Source organism: Cariama cristata, unplaced genomic scaffold, assembly GCF_000690535.1.
Source record: "Cariama cristata isolate BGI_N322 unplaced genomic scaffold, ASM69053v1 scaffold23178, whole genome shotgun sequence".
Classification (NCBI taxonomy): Eukaryota; Metazoa; Chordata; class Aves; order Cariamiformes; family Cariamidae; genus Cariama; species Cariama cristata.
The window spans coordinates 1-21,797 of record NW_009629756.1 but is presented as its reverse complement, the minus strand read 5'-3'; the positions used below and the strand labels follow the sequence as shown (position 1 = coordinate 21,797).

The 21,797-nt window shown below is 40.5% G+C and overlaps 2 protein-coding genes across 2 annotated transcripts in view; one reads left to right on the top strand and one right to left on the bottom strand.

Annotated features, from left to right (window-relative positions):
* Positions 1-4,465, top strand: part of SUV39H2 (suppressor of variegation 3-9 homolog 2 (Drosophila)) — a gene marked incomplete at its 5' end in the record, with an annotated part of 7,212 nt that extends 2,747 nt beyond the window's left edge. The window contains 3 exons of the mRNA XM_009705296.1: positions 867-1,013; positions 2,616-2,745; positions 4,234-4,465. Coding sequence (XP_009703598.1) covers positions 867-1,013; positions 2,616-2,745; positions 4,234-4,343 — 387 coding nt within the window. The remainder of the gene's footprint in view (positions 1-866; positions 1,014-2,615; positions 2,746-4,233) is intronic.
* Positions 4,466-8,815: 4,350 nt separating this feature from the next.
* On the bottom strand, positions 8,816-21,777 carry DCLRE1C (DNA cross-link repair 1C; the record flags this gene model as incomplete). The annotated part of the gene is made up of 14 exons (XM_009705295.1): positions 8,816-8,865; positions 9,158-10,102; positions 10,953-11,053; positions 11,926-12,014; positions 13,424-13,478; positions 13,649-13,785; positions 14,399-14,500; positions 15,030-15,170; positions 15,341-15,413; positions 15,677-15,778; positions 16,427-16,482; positions 17,793-17,852; positions 20,732-20,816; positions 21,737-21,777. Coding segments are annotated over 14 exons (2,037 nt in total), but the record flags the coding sequence as incomplete, so codon positions are not given.
* Positions 21,778-21,797: the final 20 nt, after the last annotated feature.

Below are 21,797 nucleotides of genomic sequence, written 5' to 3'. Positions count from 1 at the left end.
GTGCTTAAAGGAAATAGTGTGTATTTACCCTTTCACCTGAAACTACTTATTCCGTACTGCTGAAGTAAGTTCTCAAATCTGATCTGTTGGAAAGATTTTAGAGGGTTTTTTGTCCAGTTTCATCACATTTCATATCTGTCTTGCTGCCAAAATGTGATTTCTTTGCTGTGTCTGCAAGACAGAATACATTTAATGTAACAGACTGCAAAGTTGTTGAAGCTGTTGCTTCTGTCAGAAGTGACTGTAGTTCTTTTCTTCCTTTGGGGAGTTTCTGGATTTCTTCCTAATTGCATAGATGCATCTTTGTGAAATGATGTGTCTGTCTAAGTTGTCATGAGTAGGATCTTTCATTGCAGTAAAAAATAGCAGGAAGAGATGCTTCTAGCGAGGGGGGAGATGAATACTGGACTGTAAATGTGACGGGATTGTAAAAACTGATACCTGTTGATCTTCATCTGTGCCAAGGGGGAAAGTTGAAATTTTATTTTACGTGAAGTAAACAAGGCTTTCTGACTCTAATGAAAAATTTGTACGTATAGAAACTTCAAGCAGAAACCGTTGGTTGTATCTGTCATCATCAGAACTCTAATAGAAGGTGCTGACTGTTTTTTTGTTCTCCTGAGACAAGGGAGTGCTGTGCATCAGCTGTAGACAGATTACATATGGAGAAACCTCAGTCACTAACTAATTAGTTTAGCTGTATGTATGTATTCTTTATTCATTAGAGATGGAATGCAATTTCAACATCAAAAAGCAAATGTGGTATTTTTTGCTAAGTAAAGTATTTTTGTAACTTGATTGTGATTTTTGTTTTAATTTAGTGATAGTTAATAATATGATGCAGGTTTCTTTTTCTCTCTTTTTAGGTGATTACAAGTGAGGAAGCAGAGAGACGAGGCCAGCTCTATGACAACCAGGGAAATACATACTTGTTTGATTTGGACTATGACTCAGATGAATTTACAGTAGATGCAGCTCGATATGGAAATGTGTCTCACTTTGTGAATCACAGCGTAAGACCTTGTTTTGTATACTAAGAATTCGGAGAATTATCCTAATTGTGCGAGAAATATCTTCTCCTACTGTAAACATTTTCTTTACCATATCCACAGTTTTTCTGGAGTAGTTTGTTTCATGCCAGCACAGTCCAATTAGTTAGATGGCGTAATAAATAAATGGAATGCTTAGCCTTACTCAGAGTAAGACTACCTATAAAAATGTGGGAATGAGATGCTGCCTGAAGTGGGCATCTGGTAGGACTGGGGTTGTCACTGAATCTGCTGGTTCTAGACAACCAAAATAGGGTTGGTCTGGGTGTGTTTTTTTTCCCATGGACCTAACACGTGAGAAGCACTTCATAAAATTAGTGAAGAGTCAAAGACTGTAGGAATTGATGCATTATTTTGTAGCAGGGCAGGATGGAGAGTTACACCAAATTTGATCCTTCGAACGCTGGTAGAGGAAAAAACAAAAATTCCTATGCTTTCTTTAATATTTCTCCCTCGTAGATACCTTTTTCCCTCCTAAATCTAAACTTGCCAGAGAACTCAAAAGTAAATTTTAAACAGGAAATTTTTGTAGTGTTTTATTTCCTGTTCAGCTGAAGTACCTAAAGCAAGAAGGCTGAACGGTGTTTGTGAAGGTCACTGAACTAAAAATTACTGAATCTTACTGATGTAATGTTTGTGAGGTATGCAGTCAGTGTTCTACCAATACAGTAAATTCATGTCTTCAGATTTGTGAGCTGATGGCATTTGTATTTCATGCAGGCTTGCCTGCGAGAAGGATGAAGAAGGGTTTTAGGTACAGCCAATTGCTCTTCACTTTCGGAAATGGGAGTGAAGTATTCTCACTCTTCAGTGTAAAGTTAAATGTCTAACTTCACTTCTGATTCTTTAACGCGGGATACATTTTGCTGTTACAGAGCAAAAAAGCATGTAGAGTTTAACAGACTGTCTCAGTGACTACTGACTTCTGACGCTTAATCCAGAAAAAATGATCAAGTGATTTTTAGTTCCTCCTTGGTGTCATTGCCCACCTTCCTGCCACCCAGCCCATAGCAGATAACTCAGAAACCAAGCAGGTTAGCAGCTGAAAATAGAAATTTATGCATAGTATGAAAATATTATTTCTAGCCTGGAAGCAATGCTTAAACCTCAATACAGAGTGGTGAGTGTGTGTGTGTGGCTTGAAATGCTAGGTTGTTTTTTTTCAACTTTAATTTTACTTTTCTTTCAACTTTAATTCTTTCTGTAGGTTTTGTAGGTAAGTACAACCTCTGAACGTAGCTTTAATTGCTTTGTTTGTTGTCTTTTTTGTTATCATCTTTTGAAGGTACTGTATATTTTTTTTAATAGGTGTTGCACATTAGTGTAGTCTACGTACTGTGTAAAGGTTGCCTTCTTTAAAGGACTAGACTCTAAGCTATGAGTGTTCTCCTTTAACGGTATTTCAAGAGCGTAATCTGTTGATTTCAGAAGATAACTTAATTTCAGACTTCTGTCGCTGAGAGGAACCAGTTCTTCCTTTCCTGTGACCTTGGTTTACTTAAACACTTCAGTGAAACTTAGTGTGCATTTTTCTTAAGAGAAACCACATTACTTTTTGCCTTACAGTGTGATCCAAATCTTCAAGTCTTCAATGTGTTCATTGATAACCTCGACTTGCGTCTTCCTCGAATAGCGCTGTTTTCTACACGAACCATCAAAGCTGGAGAAGAGCTAACCTTTGACTATCAGATGAAAGGTCTGCAGATTTTAACACTGTTCTTGCGGAGGTTTGGGGGACTAGTGGGTTTCGTTGCAGCCTCACTGATGACAGCATTTTAGGTCAGGCGCTGCATCTTATTAATGCAGCTCTGTGGATTCTAGAACAGTCACTGCTCATTGATGTGTAGCGCAGACAGATCGCACCCAGAAGCTTTTGCATCCACCTCTAGCACGTTACTTCCTTCAGTGCTCCTAGCTCACAGCAAGGGATTGTGGTTGGAATGTCTGACGAGGCAAATTATTTTGATTTGTCACAGGAATGCTTGAAGGAATGGTCAGGCTACCATTAAAAAAAAAAAGCTTTCCTTTATTCAAACTGACATTTCAGGTAAACTACTTTCTAAGTAATCTGCTAGTGATAGTTACAAAGACAGTTGTAACAGCTGGGTGGTGTAAGGCGCTATGGGCTTGTCTCTGCATTCTCGTGTCTGTAGGCCTCAGTTGTGGACGTAGGTCCTATGGTACAGATGTTTAGGACAGAAGAAGGATGGTCCAAAGTTTATGATTGTTATGCTGGGTTGAATACATTGATCATTATGCAGAGACTTCAGGAAACAAAGTTCTTGGTGAAATACTGCCAGCTCTTTGATAATTAAGAATTTTTTTACAGTGAGAACTATCATACAGTGAGAACAACCTCTCCAAGGACATGGTGGAGTCCCCATCACTGGGGGTTTTCAAGATGCGACTGGACAGAGTGCTAGATAATCTCATCTAGGCTCCCTTCCCCATGAAAGGCTGGACTAGGTGATCCTTTGAGTTGGTCCCTTCCAACTTGGGCTGTTGGATGATTCTTTGATAATTGATCTTCCATTCAGTGTTCAAGGCCAGGTTGGATGGGACTTTGAGCAGCCTGATCTAGTGAAAGACGTCTCTGCCCATGGCAGGGGGGTTGGAGCGGATAAGCTTTAAAGTTTTTTCCAACCAAACCATTCTATGACTTCATTTTTTTTTCCAATAGAATAAAAAATTCTTGAGGTTTGGTGGCAGGGGTGTTGTGTGTGTCAAACTTTGCATGCAAACCATTTACCCACAACAGCAATGTATTGTTTGCCCTGCTATTTTGTTTTCAGAGAAGCATCTCTACACTCCAGAGCTGTACCTTATTCTTGCAGAAGCTCTCTTTAAGTACTGACAAATTGATCTTACTTGAATCCTTAAAACTCCTCTCTTTTCTGGTGTCTGTGACACTGACGTTCAAGGCAGGCTGCGCTCTCAACTGATCAGTATGGATACGGACCCAAGGAGACAAGGCTCGAGTTTGTTGAGCTTTGGATTCTGATGTGTGTGCTAGGTGTTGTGTAAATAGCGGTAATGTGAGTGTTGGTAGAATGTGAATATAGCTTCACACACAAGTCTTTTAAGAACTGGGGTGGTAGAAGGCTTTTTTGAAGCCATTTCAATACCTAGCACGGTTTCAGTGTGTCTTTTAAAACTTCCTTATTTGTGTTTATCTATGTCACAGGTTCGATAGATCTGACTTCAGACTCTGCTGATGGTCTTAGCCCATCCAAAAAGAGGATCAGAACTGTCTGCAAATGTGGAGCTGTGTGTTGCAGAGGTTATCTCAACTGAGTTTGGGTATCCAAAGTCACAAATACTTTGTTCTTTCTTAAATGTGTTTTAAGAATGCTCTTCTTTCATAGATGTATTCAAGTATTCTTACATGTAATGTAAATAAGTACAGTGAAAACAAGGCATTACATTTCTAATTGAAATGGCACTGGCCAAAGAGATGTAGTGTTTCAGGCAAATACAAAACTGATAACGGGGACTAAAAAGGAATTTTTCTAGAAATGTTATTTAGGAAGCAGTAAAATATATGCTAAGAAAACTCTTTAAAATGTACCTTGATTTGAACATTTGAGTATGAGCTTACAGCCGTAGGCCTTTTAGGAGCTGATTTCAGTGGGATGAAATGATGTTACGTATTTTCTATACCTTGAAAAGTCTGGAGGCATTTGATTTGAATCCTAAATCATAGCTGACGGTTCTTTTGCTTTTTTGTTATATAAAGAAAAGCTTCAAGAGATTAGCAATAACATTTGTGGCACTGGGGTAAAGGATTAAGGACAGCCATCAGACTGTGTCTAAATGAAGGTTTACAGGAACACAAGTTGTAAAATGTCCGTTGAACTCCATGCAAGTAAAGTAATTGGTTTTACTGGATTCCAGATGTAAGATTAAGGTCTCGAATGTTTTTTAGCTGATGTTATGTTAATTGGAAGTTTTACATGTAGAAGTTTTTCCAGTTGTTATGTTCTGATTTTGTTAGGATGCTATAGGAGGTCTGCAGTTGCACAGAGAATTTGTAAATAGCGGATTATCGCTAGTAACATATGCTGCTTGTGTTCATTGCAGAAATGTGGCGGTCATTGCCGAAACAAATTACTGGCTACAGTTTGGAAATAGATAACAAAAGAGTAGGGAGAGCAGTCTAACAAAGCTGATGCATTACGGAGATATGCTCAGTTACCTGTTAGGTGCAAAAATACCCTGGGAGTTGATTTGTATTCACAACTGCTTTTGATTAAGTTTTTACATACTGTGACTTTTTTTATCTAGTGACAGACTTTTAAGATACTAGGCCTGTTTTTTCTTGTTGCAAAAATGTTAACTTCAGTGAAGTTAGACTAGGGGTGAGTTTACCCATTTGCTGTAGACATTTGTTAAGATGTTCTTGAATGTCGAGACTGAGAAATGTACTGTTCTTCAGCTGCTTGAGTTGTCTTTTTGGGTTTTGGTTTTTTTTTCCCTGATCATCTTAAAGTTGTCTCGATCTAGTCATAAGGTGTGCTAAGTTTTGCTTGGCTTCAAAATTTGTTGAGGTATGTTATGAGTGGAGTTAGAGCCAAGGTCCATGCTCCAGGGACGACCCAAGTGCTTTATTCTCATGGATTAAAAGCTTGTAAAACTTGCGTATTGCGTACAAATCATGTAAATGTTGATAGGGTCAGGCAGAATAACATTGCTCCATAAATGGATGCTAGCTATGTATCATAGGTCAGCTAGTTACCTTTATAAGGTGCACAGCTGTTGGCTCAGGTGAATGAAGTCAAGAACCCAGCAGGTAACCGTTTACTTAATTTGTTAGAAAATGCCTTAAATTTCATGTTAATTACTAGTGCTCCAAAACAAGAGTGTTTCAAAGGATAATACAGGTTGGTTCTTCATTAAGAAGCACAGTTGCATTTGCACTGAAGATCGGGCTCTTTGGCAGAAAGTGAAATTTATACGCAACTAGCCAAAATCAGTTTGACGGTTGGGGTGAAGAGTGTGGGCCACTGAAAGCGCCGTGTAAGTTTTGTAATCCACAATACAGAGAGATACACATTGAAATAGACACTTTATATTGTTTAATGAATAGGAGACAGTTTGCTTAGTTTCAAAAGTATTTGACCTTACGAGGCTCACGTGTATCCACACGCTTGGATAAATGCTGAATCTAGTCAATTTTTATCATGCCACATATCTAATGATATGATTTTTTTTTTTAATATAAAGTTCAAGTGGAATGTGGAGCTTTAATGTTAGCAAGCTCTAGATGATCTTACATCATTTGGAGTCATTAGTGCTTTCTCTTGCATGTAGCCCGATGCAGCGATGCATTCCACGTGGATGGAATCTGCAATCTCCAGCTCCTTAATCCGCTGCAGTCTGCAGCCTTCCCTGTCGGTACAGGATGGCGAGAGTGGCTGCGGCAAGAAATGGATTCCTTACCAAATCGGTTTCTCTGGCCTCTCCTGTGCAAGACGACACAGGGCTGGTTCAACACCCTTTTTGTCTTATCTATGTCCATGCCCAGTTTGATTTCAATAATTGCAAGTAAATGCATTTTAAAAGATAAAAATCTTCATAGTTGTACTTGAGTTCAGCATCTGCCTTTTTTCTCCAAGGCAGTGTATGTTACCACCAGCATTGAAATAACACTGTTGTTCTTTAAGGATATGTGTGTTACCTCTTGTGTGATAAATAAAGGACTGTTAATTTATGTTCTGGGAGGTAACAGTATTTTGTATTTATTTGAAGTCAACCCATGTATCCAGTTTCCAATTTAGAGCCTTGAACAGTATTTTATATTTACATATTCCCAGTGCATTTGGATTGCAGTCAGTGAATTAGCTAAACGGGACACTGTGTCACTTTTAAAACTCCTTTTGCTGTTTTTATGAGTTCGGGGGAAAAATTGCCAAATTGAAAAGGAGAAAAAGCTATTTTCAATTTCCTAAGGAGCCTAAACCAGCCTAGCTTCTGCCTTTGTTTTGCTTTGTGTTCTGTTAGCATCATCATGGCCACCAGTTCAGTTGTGTATATGCGCTTCTTAGGGACTGGTAACCTGCGATCTATCCTCTAGCTGTTCTTTTTTGTTGGGTTTAATTTTTTCTTTTTTTGGCAGCAAAACTAAAGCTGCAAGATCACCTGTAAGAAAAGCTATTGTTTATTTATTTAATCTCAAAGTTATGTCAATCTTTCGGTTATTTCTAATGTATGTTTTAGGACTGTGTACATTAGAATACGCAGTTTGTAAGCTCAGGAACATTTTTTTTCATAATGTGTGATCTCTAGTATTGCTATCTTCCTATAATTTTTGATAAAATAAATTAAATTTAGTTTTTCCCTTGTTGTTGTCATTCTTAACAAAACATAAAAAAAAAATTTTAGCCTGTAGCTGGAGCAGTAGAATTTGCTTTAAGATTGCAACCTCTTAATTCCTGTTCTGTACCCAAATTTTCTAGCACTATAAAGACTGTAGTAGAGCGATGGTGAGGAAGTCATGTGTTTCCTATTCAGTTCATGGCTGGTAAGAACTGGTATAAATCCACACTGTTGACTTGTCTGAAGCAGGCTGGGTTCCTGTATTATTTAAGCACACTGTAAACGCAGCCCTGAACTTACATTTATAGTACAGTTAAGGAAAGAAGCCAACAGAAGAAATTCTGCTCTGTATGACTTTATTCACAGAGGTAGTTACAACAGCAGTTTTGCTCACTCAGGCTTGCTAAGAAAAAGTTGATAGATGATGTTTGGAAATTATGTTAACAATGCCCAGGAAGGGAGTGGGTAAGGTAACAGTGGAGAAATACATGGACTTGAATATTCTTAGCACCCTAAGTAGATGATAGCAATTCCCCCCCCCCCCCTCCTGCAGAGTGCTGGCCAGTTTAACATTCACATACCGCTCAAGATGGCAGAAAGACCAAAGACTTACTCTGAGGGGAGAGCTGTCATACTAAAAGTCTGTTTAATTCTTTGGGACTTAAGATCACGTGGATGGGAAACCTCATGGATTTTTAGATGACTTCTGCTGTTCAGGCATTTTTGTAGGTACTGCAGTTTAACAAAAACCTGAATTACACTTCCGTTTTAGAAGCTAAGAATTTTGGCGGAGTTAGTTATGATGGCACACATGCATGAAGAATCTATTGTCTTGATTTAAAAAAGAAACCTAAACATGTCTGAATTTAGTGAAATCAACAGAATGTTGCAGAGGAGGTGAAATTTGGTAATGTAAGAGCCTTGCGTAACGTAACAGCCTGTGCTATGCCCTGTGCTATGCGTTAGTCTCCAGCACAGGCCACTGCTGGTGGCTGTAGAACCAGCTGACACAGGATTTTATTTTTAAGTTGTTCTGGAAAACAATTCAGAACAAACCAAACACAGAGGAACTGATGACAAGTTCTTTGCAACGAGTTAGATTTAAACCATAGACAGTGGGGTGTAGCACCTTATTCAGGAGTTAAAATCGGATTACATCACTTCCTCAGTGTAGAGAGAGACTGCTTGAAAAGAACAATTTGAGTTAAAAAAACAAACAAAAACACAACAAACCAAACTCAGTAATTCTCTAATCTGTTCTGCAGTTGTTTTTAAAAATAACTGCAGTGAAAACAGGATTAAAGTCAAAGTGCAACTATTGCATTGGTCGCATGATTGTTCCTGAAAGATGTCATGTTCCTCCCCACAGTTAAAAATGTGGTATTTTATTAAAACCTGAGATCACATATATATCAAAGGCAAACTCTTAGAGCTCATGATAAAAAGAAACACTAAATTTGATTAAGTGTTCTACCCTTAGTTTTGTCTGGTGCATTTTTTTGTCTACTCACAGTCCTGGAAAACCAAACCTCATGAGATCAAAGGCTTTTACAGTCCCTCCTAGGAATACTTTCTTCTCAGTATTTCAGGGAAGGAACAATAGAGAGTTACACAGGCTGCAAATTCCTAGTTCTGATGGTAAGCTATTTCTGAAAAAATTGCATGAATTAGCATAGGTGCAGATAGTAATTGGTGCTAAAGAGCAAAATAATTCAGAGTTTAATGAACAAATTTCAGTATTTGTTATCATGATGTAATCGGTTTTGTGTGTCCTCAGGAAACTTTTTTTTCATTGACTATGTTTTCACCTGCTGCTAGCTTCTTATATAAAGAGTGCAGTTTATCTGGCTGAGGCACTTCAGCATCAGGAGTCAAGGGAATTTCAAAGTCAGAGGAGCTCTGGGAGTCCCTCCTCAGTTCTAGATCAGGAGGCCTGGAGTTATCACTTATTTCCACCAGCACGTCTTGAACGCGAGCAGTGCCAGCTTCTGCATCTTTCTTGCTTTTTGAGTCACAGGCAACGTCGTAGGCACAAGATCTATTTTGACCCAGCAGCTTCCACCTACTGTTATCAGACTGACTGTCTTTGGCAGTCTCCTGCAATACAGAAGCAAGCGTTCTGCTCCCACCTTTGCTGAAGCAGCCGAAGTCCAAGGCGCTTCTCTCCTGGGAGGTAATGAGCACTGTGTCCGTTTGGCTATCCCAGCCCTGGCTCCCCTGCTCCGATATGTGTGTTGACTGTGAAGAATTTTGGGAGGAGATGTGTGTTGAGTCACTTACTCCATCAGAATCACTGAAGAGTGACTGGGACCCACCAGCATCTGCTGAAGATGGGAAGTTGTCCTCGTTTTCAGAGCTTTCTTCGAGTTTGTTGCACTTAAAAAATGCATCCCAGCGAGGCACGTTGCTATTAGATTCCTGTTGGTCACTAGTTACTCCATTGAAATTTGACATGGAAGTAGCGTCTGGCTCATGAGAAAGAACTTGAACTGTATTTTTTTCAGATTCTTCTTCATCATCATCATTATCATCATCATCATTTGATTCCTCACAGTCCATGAAGTCTACCTTGAGGGAGGTGTAAGTTGCGGTCATTTTGTAAGTTTCTGTGCTCTCATGAATGTTTCCTTCAGCATTTTCAGATTGTCCTGTGCTGGAGGGCTGGCTCTCTTCTCTCTGCTGTTTTGGAATCTTAGGCCTTGCAGAAGTTAATTCTGAATCAAAGAGATCATCTTCATCTGTCAGGAAAAGAACAGGGAAAAGAAAAAAAAACCAACACTAAGAACAGTTCACATCTCTGCTAAAATTTTGTTTTAATGTTTTAATAAGCAATGTTTTAATAAAAATTCATTTAATATAAAGAGAGGAAAAAGTTCTTTCACCCAGATGGAGACTTCAGAGGACATTATTGCCAGCGTGTGCCTTGCCCTGTCTAGCACAGCACCTTAGGAGGAAAGCTGCGAGGTGCCACCCTCCATATAAGCTACAGCAGATCAGATGTAGCCCTGGTAGATGCATTTGTTCAGGCTTCCTGACATGTTTTGCCGGGGCTACATCACCCTCACATACTTGGCACTTCAGAAATAGCTGAAGAGAATGCAGCAGGCCTAAAGATGTCTTCTGGTTCCCAAGTGGCTTTCCAGAGGCTGTGTACACCATCCATTTACCATCATAAGTTAAAAGAAGCTACTAGGTGCTAAAAAGCCATCAGTGCGAGATAACGAAGAAGAGCAATTCCACTGACATACTGCACTGTCCTCCACAACACAGGCAGTGATACAAGTAAAGTCAGAAAAAGCTTTACTGGGGATGGTCTAGGACTGTGGGATGGAACTCTTCCAGAGACTTAAAGGGCTGTTGAGCATTAAGTACATTTTAAGACTGCAAGCAAGTGCACTTTTACACAATTAGTGCGCTCTCACCCTCCTAAAACCTAAGTTCATTTACTTTATATTTTTGCTTTCTAACTCTTGCTTTGAACACAGACAGACTATGGTGAGCACTATGGCTCTTGGCACCTCTGCTTAGTCTCAGGCTTTTAGTCTCAGGCTTTCATTTAAGGCACCGTGGCACCAGCAGAACCATTACCTGTATCAGATAAGTCTCTCTTGTGGACTCTCTTCAGTGTTCCTAAGGGCTTGTACCTGGGTTCCGCATTTCTCCTGTATGACCTGCATAATGGCTTTAATCTGAGGTGAATGAGGAGAAAAGCGATTAATATTTAGAACTCGGCAGATACTAGCAGGAGCAAAAGTAAATCTTTTAACTTGATCTAAGTACACCACTTCATGCCTTTCACAGGCACTGCAGCAAAAGTGTTAAAGCAAAGGCAGCAATAGCTAGGGAAAAGTTCTTAACTCATTGGTGAGGTTAGGCAGCTTAAAGGTAGAAATCTGTCACTTCTATATATGTACCTTAAAACATGTACACCATTTGGAAACTATCTTTTAGTCCCTTGCTTAGAGAAGACAAGATGAGAGAGTTCAAAAATCTGACTGCAGTTTTATTCAATAATTGTATCTCTTTTCTTACTAAGGAGGAAGAGAAAAAGGAACAAAGAAACAAGTCCTCGTTTTGTTCAGACCAAGTCACACCGCTGCTCTTCTGCACCATAAGAGCACCTTCTAAGCTGCCAGTATCTGTAGCAGCACAAGAGAACAGGCCTCTGTGATGCTGTACAGAGGATAGGAGTTCTAGTCCCCAGAGAGACCCTCTTTAAAAGAAACTTCTGACAAGCAGCAATGACACATACAAATCGGTCACAGAATAAAGTGAGATGAATATGTATTCAGATGGCACCCAAATAGAGTTTAACAGCAGAAAAGCCTCTGTACGTAGATGTAAGGAGCATGTGGAATACGAACTCTTGGACTTAGCACAACGTACCAGAAAGCTGAAGTTTGCAGGACTGAATATAGGGGGGAAAAAAAAAATATCTGTATTATCAGACAAATAAAGCAAAAGGCAGCAGCCTGCCTGAGAGGCTGGGGCTCAGGAGGGGAGCTGTCCTTACAAGAACAGAGATCAGATCACCTCCATTCAGCACCCACTTGTCACTTACATTTCCATAACACTGTCCTCTGTCCCACCCACCGGCAGTACATTGGGATACACATTCACAGGACGTATGTAGCTCAGGAAATCCTTAATCTAAATTGAAGAAAAGAAGAAGCAGTTTCACAAATTACATCAACAGTTAATAATTTCACTTAATGGCAGCATTGATCAAAGCACACCCACAACAACTACTACCAGGTGTCTCATGTAAACACCAGTATGACCCATGAGCCAAACTATCAAAGCAGATAACTGTAATAAGCAAACAGGTCTGAAAGGATGTGAACTCAGCCTCACCTAACCACCTCACAGCAACCATCAACTACTATGCAGGCCACCACCACCTCTGAAAGAAAAGGCGAGACAGGCATGCTCTGAGGGACTGCGATCCAGCGCTTCTCTGTTCTCACTGCTGTACATCTTTTCAGACCTGCATTTTTCTTACTGGATTTCAAGTCCCTAGTTGTGCAGCTGAGGTATTCCCTTCCTCAAAGACTTTTCCTAAAGTCCCCCTTCAGTCCACTATAAAAGCCCATTATGACAAAACACGTCACTTTTTCCAAGCCCTACTCTGTTGTCTTCTCAATCCTCTCCAGACAGTAAATTTCTTGAAGAATTGTGTCCGGTTTGGGGCACTCCACTCCAGCTGAGGCTTTATCAGTGCTGAGCACTGAAAACACTTGGGAGTTTGCAGATTACACTGCTATCTATGCAGACCAGTAGGATGCATCTATTTTTGCATGTGGAGGTACGAGTCTGTTACAATACGCTACCCCCCATATTCTGCCAGCAAAGCTCCCACGTTGTATGTACTACGCTAGTACCTCCATTTAAAATTCTGTGTGGCAGAGCAAATTAAAACTTAACCAGGACTTTAAAAACAGGACTGTCTTCCTAGGGCTCTGAATAAGCTTCATTTTGTATGTGCAAGGCTTTGTGACAGGTTAATTGTTAGCACTGATCCGGTTTCAGTTCAGTTTCTTAGGAGAGAGAAGTATTTTAAGAACTGGATCGAGTCACATAAAATGATCGTGTGTGATTCTGGAGAGGCTGCTGCCATGACCAATCTCCTTTTAGTCTTTAACACAGAAAGAGTAACTGTGGCAGCTACGCTGTGAGAAAATTCTGTTTAAATGTGTGGGCAGACTAAAGAAGGCGAACCCACCCAGAACTGTCACAGCAGATAAACAATGTATTGAAAAATCAAAATTCCAAGCTTTAAGCATTGCATAGTTACGCAATAATCTAAAATAGAAAGGCAGTCAAAACAATTGTAGCAGTGACCTGTGCTTCGAGGAGAACAAAAAAACCAGGCTTGTAATCCTGCTCTACTTTAACATGCTCTTCTGCAGCTACATTAAAACAAATTTCTCCATCTTCAGCATCCAGAACTTCCTATCCCCTTATGTCTTATTACTGAAAAGATTATTTTTTTTATTGTGATAAGCCATGTCACCCACTCCAAAATAATCAAAACTACTTTGTATTACAAGTATACAAACCTCGCTATATGAAGAGTGGAAAGAGAAACAAGCTCTGTATGTACTCTCCCCAGTCCTAAAAAAAAAAAAAGAGGAGGCACAAAAATTAAGGTAACTGCTCTTCATCCTCAGTCAACAGGCAAGCATAACCTACTCTTAAAAAGTCCATTTTGAGATTCAGTTATACAAGCATCAGGTAAGATACGCACCTGAAACAACAGGTTTCTGCATGGCCCAAATGCTCACCTCACTATTACGTTGGTTTTCTTGATTCTTTCTCCAAACCACATCGTGGAGGGTTTGATGCTGATTATGTGCAAGGGAGTTCCATTTTGGCAAGTGATCCCACAGGGCAGTCTGTTCCCTCGGAAGCAGTCATCATCCTGTCACATGCAATATAAAATTAAGTGTAATCCTGACCTTTTTTCCACTCCTAGAAATTGAGCAACATAGTATCTAGCCAGACCAAGTTTTCATCTCACTTCCAACTCCTTCGAAACACTCTTTGTTGTTGCATCTTGCTTCCATAGTGCAGCTGACAAAGCAAATCAATCATAGAGACCAATGCCCCAGCGTGCCGTCTCCAGTTCTACCTGCCTTCCTCCAGGTTGGAGCCTGCAGGTTGATGGACATCCTGGAAAAGGAAGGCCATGCACTACAAGCACACAGTACGTGGCTGCAGGAGGCACCATCTGAGCTGCTTTTGATGTATTTAAAGGGATAATACCTGACCAATCTAATCTGCTGCTTGTCTTACTTCATTTAAAAATACAATTTTCAAGTTTCAAATACAATTAAACTATTTCTAGCATCAGTTAATATATTTTTCCTTTTTTTTTAAAAAAACTTCAACCCGCTAACTAAAATTCTCACTCTTCCATACATTACGCCACCGTTTGGCCCAAGTTTTCCTTAGCACAATAGGACCAAAACATCAGCACCTATAACCAGTCTTTCACAGCAAAGTTAGCAGAGGCTTTGCAAAATGATACAAACCCGAGGATGTCGACAGGCATGAATCTGAGTGTGTCGATCTGTAGTAACATGGTAGAGGATTTCTGGCATGTTTCTGAACATATCAAGTTTGTTTATGTGCACCTAGAGAAAGGCAGATTTACTCTTAATTAGCTCAACGTGTTTGCCAGACTGCAGCAGGAGCAAACTATACAGATGTGGTTCTGCTCTCAACAAATGCTGGCAGGCATTTAAATAATTACTACCCACTAATAATGTCCAAGCAGAGAATCGTTAGCCAAAAGTAACTCAGACATCTAGAACAAGCAGAATATACCTCCTATGCTGAAGAGGGATGAATATTCATCAAAGAAAGTCAGAATATATCTGCTATTAATGTCATATGTAAATGAGAAGGCTTTTATCACTCATAAGATAAAAGGGAGAGAGGTAAACACTGAGCTTGAAAACTGGGGATTAACTTCTCCCTGGAGAGCCCAGATGTTTCAGACTGAAATCAACTAGTTAACTCATTTTGAGCACAACTGTAGCTTTTTTAGTTAAAGCAGGCATGTCTTTCACATACAGCAGACCTCTGAGCAGCCAATTCCAGCTCAGTGGCCACAATCGTTACTGAGAATCTGTTCTAAAGCAACAATTATAGGAACGTTACCTTGATTCCAAGTTCCTCACTGAGGTTTATGAATAAATATTCATATCCATAAGCAGCTTTGCAGTTCAGCCACACAACATGATAGCGAGTCAGTGAGGTCCAGCTTCGCACTAACTCTAAGATCCCATTTAAACATTCCTCCTGGAAAGTTGAGAAAATGTGGTGAATCGTCTTTGAAGATACCTCCAAAGTGCTGTGATCTGGTAATGCAAAATGGCATTCCCTTGCAAGACTTACCTAACAAAGGCCTAGGCTCGTTAATTAATTAGCAGCTTTAAAGACCTTTCCTCTTACAACTTATTTAGACTTACCCGGCTTGGTATATGATAAAATTTGGGATCACAAAAAGTAGTGTCCAAATACACACTCTGGATGTCCTTTACTCTGAAAGAGAGAAATGTGATACCCAAGTGAGCACTGCATCACAGTACTAAGATATACCACTTCCTCTCTCTTCAAAAGGAGGCAACTCTTCCTCTTTGTTACAAAGAACAAGTCAAAAGAGGCTTATAAATGCAGTATTGCCTGACTGCAAATATATTTAATCCAGAATAAAAAATGAGGAAAAAGAGTAGATTATTCCTGAATTGTCCAGGCCTGTGTGATCTTTAATTCTTTCTAAATCCTATGAATAGCTGAAGTCTCACCTGGGCCCTGAATGCAAAAGCTCCATTCTGGCTGCTTCTCCTTTTGCAAGCCTGAAATCCCCTGTATACAGCACAGTGCCATTTTCACCCTCAAACAAGAACCTACAAACAGAAACACTTCGGTCAAACTCAGCAATATAAAGCATTAAATGCCAGGTGTCAATTTGTTACCTTGCTTAGGGCGGTCTACGCAACTAATGTATGATGTAATAGAAATACTGGGCTGAATTTGGTCCTAGAGCAATTTCAGATAAACCAAATAATTCAGACTCAGTATGTCTGGAAAATAACCTGTGCCTAGGCTGGTCAGAGTTGAAGACAAAAGCCTCATGGATTCTGTGAGGGTAGCCCAGCTGCCTGTTGCAACCAAAAGGATCTATTAGGCATCTGTACCAGGAAGCTGGGCACCTTCTTTTTAACATCATACTTCAGAAATGGAGGATTTCTTTTTAACCACAGTTTTGTATGTTACTTTTAAGTACAGTTAAAATCAAGAAAGTTATTATTCATAGGCATGGGGAAAAGTAATCTGCCCCACCAAGGTAACAACTTTTGTCTGGACAGATCCCACATAGTACAGTAGTCAAGGTTGGAAAACCAAAGTTGGTGGGCCCTGCCACAACAGTATTATCTCCAAGTAAGAATGTTAAATTCACTAGCTTTTTGTAGTTAGAAAAAACTCAGTACTTAGTGAGAACTCTATAGGACAAATTTCTCAGCACAGACTTCTAGAGTATTGAAAGGACGTACATGACTGATCCTGGACAGTGACCAGCTGGTAGAAGTGTCACCTCTATATCTTCTTTCTGGAAGAGATGGGTTAGCATTATTTTCACACTGTGGTAAGTACTACCATTTCTACTACATACTTTCACTGACACAGTGAAAGCAATGCATTACTCCTCACAGCCCCTTGCAGCATTTAGCATTGCTTTTGAATGAAGAAAGAGTCTCTTCACATACCAACAAGCCCTGAATAGCAATGACCATCCTGTTATGCCAGAAGAGATGACTTAATATTGTATGGTGGTGATAAAAGCAAGTCAGCCAGAAGACAGTCCTACTTCCCGGGTTCCTGGTGAACAATCACAGAATCATAGGATGGTTTGGGTTGGAAGGACCTTTAAAGACCATCTAGTCCAACCCCCCTGCAATGAGCAGGGACACCTTCAACTTGATCAGGTTGCTCAGAGCCCCGTCCAACCTGACCTTGAATGTTTCCAGGGATGGGGCATCTGTCACCCTCTCTGGGCAACCTCTTCCAGTGCCTCACCATCCTCACAGTGAATAATTTCTTCCTTATATCTAGTCTAAATCTACCCTCATTTAGTTTAAAACCTTGCCCCTTGTCCTGTCACAACAGGCCCCACTAAGAAGTCCCTCCTCAGCTTTCTTGTAGGCCCCTTTAGGTACTGGAAGGCTGCTCTAAGGTCTCCCCGGAGCCTTCTCTTCTCCAGGCCGAACAACCCCAACTCTCTCAGCCTGTCCTCACAGGAGAGGTGCTCCAGCCCTTGGATCATCTTCGTGGCCTCCTCTGGACTCGCTCCAACAGATCCCTGTCCTTCTTGTGTTGGGACCCCAGAGCTGAAGGCAGTACTGTAGGGGGGGTCTCACCAGAGCGGAGTAGAGGGGTAGAATTCCCTCCCTCAACCCGCTGGTCATGCTGCTTGTGATGCAGCCCAGGATAAGGTTGGCTTTCGGGGCTGCAAGCACACATTGCCGGGTCATGTCCAGCTTTTCATCCACCAAGCATCCATCAGCATCATGGAAATAGCTTGGGATACACTTTGGAGATGCTCTACCAGACCTTTAAGTCCTGCACTTAAAGCTTGTTCAAATAAGCCAGGAATGGCAAAGTGAAAAAATCACAAGAGCAATAGGCAAGTTGGAGATCACTAATACCCTGGAAAGACATTACCAAAAAAATGCTATGATGGTATGAGCAAAGCAGGGAAGAAGAATTCATGTGGCTGCACATCTTGGAGAGAACGTGAACGTACATTTTAAAAATAGCTTGTCCACTTGGGATGTTACAGGTAAGATCTGTTTCGCACACTCATTTAAACAGTATTACTGCCCATTACAAATATATGAATTTTTTTTTTCTGTAACTTACCTCACCAGATGTTTCATCTACCAAAGAAATCTGAGTTGGAGTTTCAACTTCCAATGCAACCTGCAACAAAATGAATAAATGCATTACAGGAATTACTGAACATTCTGTTTCATGCTTATGGCTAATTATTCATTATGCAGACATCTTTAGTACTGACTGCAGCTAATGCTAAGCCCGTAAAATTAAGCTCATTTTCCCATAGTAAGTAATGAATTTCCATTTCCAGTGGGGAAAAAAGTTTCCTAAAAGTTGTCTAAAAATGCAATGGAGATACCTCAATCAAGGTGCTCGTGCCTAAAAAAGTTAGAACATGTTGGACTTCTAACAGCAACAGCTCTAGTTTCTCTGGCTGTATCATATGCCTTATTTTTGGATGTCTGCAAAGCCCAAGACAACCCAGTCCCAGAGCACGCCACTGGATCTTGCTAGGACAGATCTCTGTGCTGCAGCACTTTTCCTCACTGTTCCCTATTACCAGAAGCAGAGCATGCAGCATATATTTCTGTGTTTGTGTAGAGGTGATTAATCTATAGACCACAATTAATCCCCTGTTTTGCCATATCCTCTACTAAAAGAGTTCTGCAACATACATGATCTGTGGCCGACTGCAAGGTTAGTGCTGCTGTGCAGACTCCTCTTCCATCCTCCCGGTTTGTTTTTTTTTTCCTTTGTTTCAGACAATATTTGTATATAATTCTGCTACCCAAAAAAGCCAAAGTGAAAGGAAAGTCTCCTGTCATTACCCTCCTCAGGTATAATCTCCAGCTTCTCAGCTGAGCGGTCTCCACAGCACCTTGGGTTTCACTGCACTGGATGGATTCACAAGAAACCATGTCTCAAATCTCTGGGCAGCTCCACGAGATTCATTCAGCTGGTACTCATACTAAGGTGGTAACATCTGGCTTCTCCACCAGAAACCACAACACCAATCAAACTCAGAGCTTGCTCCAAAACACAGATATGGGTGTCAAGAAGTATTTTATACCAAGAATTCAAGCCACTAGCAAGAGCTGATTTTTAAACATCAATATTAATTTTATCATCTACAATTTCTGAAGCTGAATAAATTCAAGAGGCTGACCTAAATTCTGCATGCTCAATATTTCTCAGTAATTCTCAAATTTCCTCCTGCAGTGAAACAATTGTCAAGTTTTAGATCTAAACTGTCTGAAGAATTCTTCACTGACAGCCACCATTTAGCTTCATAAGCATAAATGATAGTATCTCCAGCAGACTTCTCCCCTCATCTTTGACAGTTTAAATGTTAAAGCCACCAGTAGATTCAAACAGCCTCTTATGCCGTACGTACAAATAAAGGTCAGACTGCAAATCATACAAACATTTGCTGGAAGCTGACATCGCGATTGCTTCTTTCAGTCTACTGAATATCAAATCAGCTGTTAATTCATCTCCCAGGCATGCTACAAGTAGAAAGCTTATTTGTTGTAAGACAAAGCTTGTGAACAAGACATCCGATAGCTACTAGCTGATTTAGGGCCTGTGCAGCTCATGCCATTACCAGCAGTCATTCCTGGGAGCAGCAGCTGCAAACATCTATGTATTTTTTTAATTATGTTGATTTGTGTTATCTGTGCTTAATCTTAGACTGTACCACGGATACCTCTGGCATCTCTTCCCAGATTAAGATTTTCTCAAACAGGGATGTCAGGATGAGCACTGCCTACTTTCCTTTTACTGCTCATACAAACTCCTAACAGCTTACAGGTATCTCCCCTCAAGGGGCCCCTTCTTCTAGGTTAAACTCAAGGGATACTGAAGCAAACGGACACAAGCTTAAAAACAAAAATTAAAAAAAAACAACCAACCCCAACAGAAAAGCCACCACAAACCCACCCTGCTTCATTTTTGCCAGCCCAAGAAGATTACAGGCTTAGAAAAATTGTCACCTATGCACACTGTGCTTCTTCACACATCAAACATGCTTAAGGGATGCTCAGAGTCCTTTTCACAGAGCCCCGAACGATGTTCACTCCCCAAATCATTAAATCTTTCCGTTTCTCAAGGCTTTATATAAAGCTAGTTATCTTCTCCCTCAGCTTCACAATTAGACTAGGACCTTGAACAGAAAAGTCCCCTCCTTTTTTCTCTTACCCAAGCTTACCTCCTAGGTCCCACTTGTATGAGTTTCTTTGGATATGGAGCTTAAGACCCACACTTACAACCTATTTAAGGAAACTCCAAGCCATAACGCCCCCCCCAAAAACAAGTTTCAGCTTGCCTGAAGTCCTTCTTGACCTTCCACTTGACTAGAAAACTCTCCTGTCCTTGCTTGGGGGATACAGCAAAATTCTTACACTATGTGATGATGTATGTACACAGTGAGATGTAAAAAGAAACATGTTCAATTTCAAAGCCCGCATCTGCAAATGGAAGGAAATAACTACAAGTCACAACCATATATGACCACTGAGCATTTGAAGTTTGCCTCCAAACAGTGGAAATCAAGTAAACTAATGAAGTTCTTCAGTGATTTTACATCACTAAAACATTTTCATGTTAAGAGATAGTCCATTTTCCAAAAAGCAAAAGGAAAATAATGTAACTAAAAGATTATATATAGTCCAAGCAATACAAGATTTTAAATGAAGCAAAAGAGAAATTAATTAAGGACAGAAGCAAAGAGATACAAGGAAGGTAAGGAAATGAAGGAGTGATACAAATGATCAATGCATAGATGGGGGACATTTAAAGCTGAAGTTGAGAGAAAAGGATAAATTTTGTGGAGGGAAAAATGAGATTAAACAGTAAACAACAATAACCCAATCCCACATAGCAAGCAGCAAGGAAAGGCATACTGTTGTAAGCCCATAACCACGGTATCAACATCCAACATTTAGACATTTCTGAGGAGGGGAAGCTTTTTCTTTCCTAGAATCACTACTTGGGAAGTGTTAATTTAAAAATAAACAAAAACTCACAATGTGATTCTCCCAAAACTTGTATTTCCAGCTAGTCAACAGCAATTCCTTAGTTACTGGTGAGCAGTATAATTTAACTTTCAAGCTGTGAGGAGACAAAAAAAACAGATGAGTGTTTTTTAAAGTAGAGGCAGGCAACAATCTAACAACACATCAGCACCTGGCACTTAGTACATCAAAACGTGTTCAGACCCCTCTCTCAACTGAAGAGACCTGCAGAGCCGTAAGTCTTAAGTAAAACTGAAGCAGGATGGAGGTGAGTTACTCCACCTTATTGAGTAAGCTTTTCTTCAACATAGCAAACCCAAAGAGTTACTTATGTGTGTCCATGCCTATGCATTTTTGTGCAGACATAAATCAAGTGTGCGGTACATCGTCACGTATACACATATCTTTGCTTGTCTCTATACCCACCAAGGTCTGTTTCAGACATGAATGCTTTCCCTGGAACAGGGATTTGGGACAGTTAGCATTCAGCAGAAGACAGAATCATAGAATGGTTTGGGTTGGAAGGGATCCTAAATGATGATTGATGATCCAAGGGCTGGAGCACCTCTCCTGTGAGGACAGGCTGAGAGAGTTGGGGTTGTTCAGTCTGGAGAAGAGAAGGCTTCGGGGAGACCTTAGAGCAGCCTTCCAGTACCTAAAGGGGCTGACAAGAAAGCTGGGGAGGGACTTTTTACGAGGGCATGGAGTGACAGGACAAGGGGCAACAGTTTTAACCTGAAGGAGGGTAGGTTTAGATTGGATATAGGGAAGAAATTATTTACAATAAGGATGGTGAGGCAGTGGCACAGGTTGCCCAGAGCAGCTGTGGCTGCCCCATCCCTGGCAGTGTTCAAGGCCAGGTCGGATGGGGCTTTGAGCAACCTGGTCTGGTGGAAGGTGTCCCTGCCCGTGGCAGGGGGGTGGGAACTGGGTGATCTTTAAGGTCCCTTCCAACCAAACCATTCTGATTCTGTGACTCTATGATCCATTACAGTTTCCTTACCCTATTTCGCTCACGCTTTGCTTTGAACGAGCCGCCTCCTCCTCAGGGCTCCTGGCCCTATACGCTGCGGCGCAG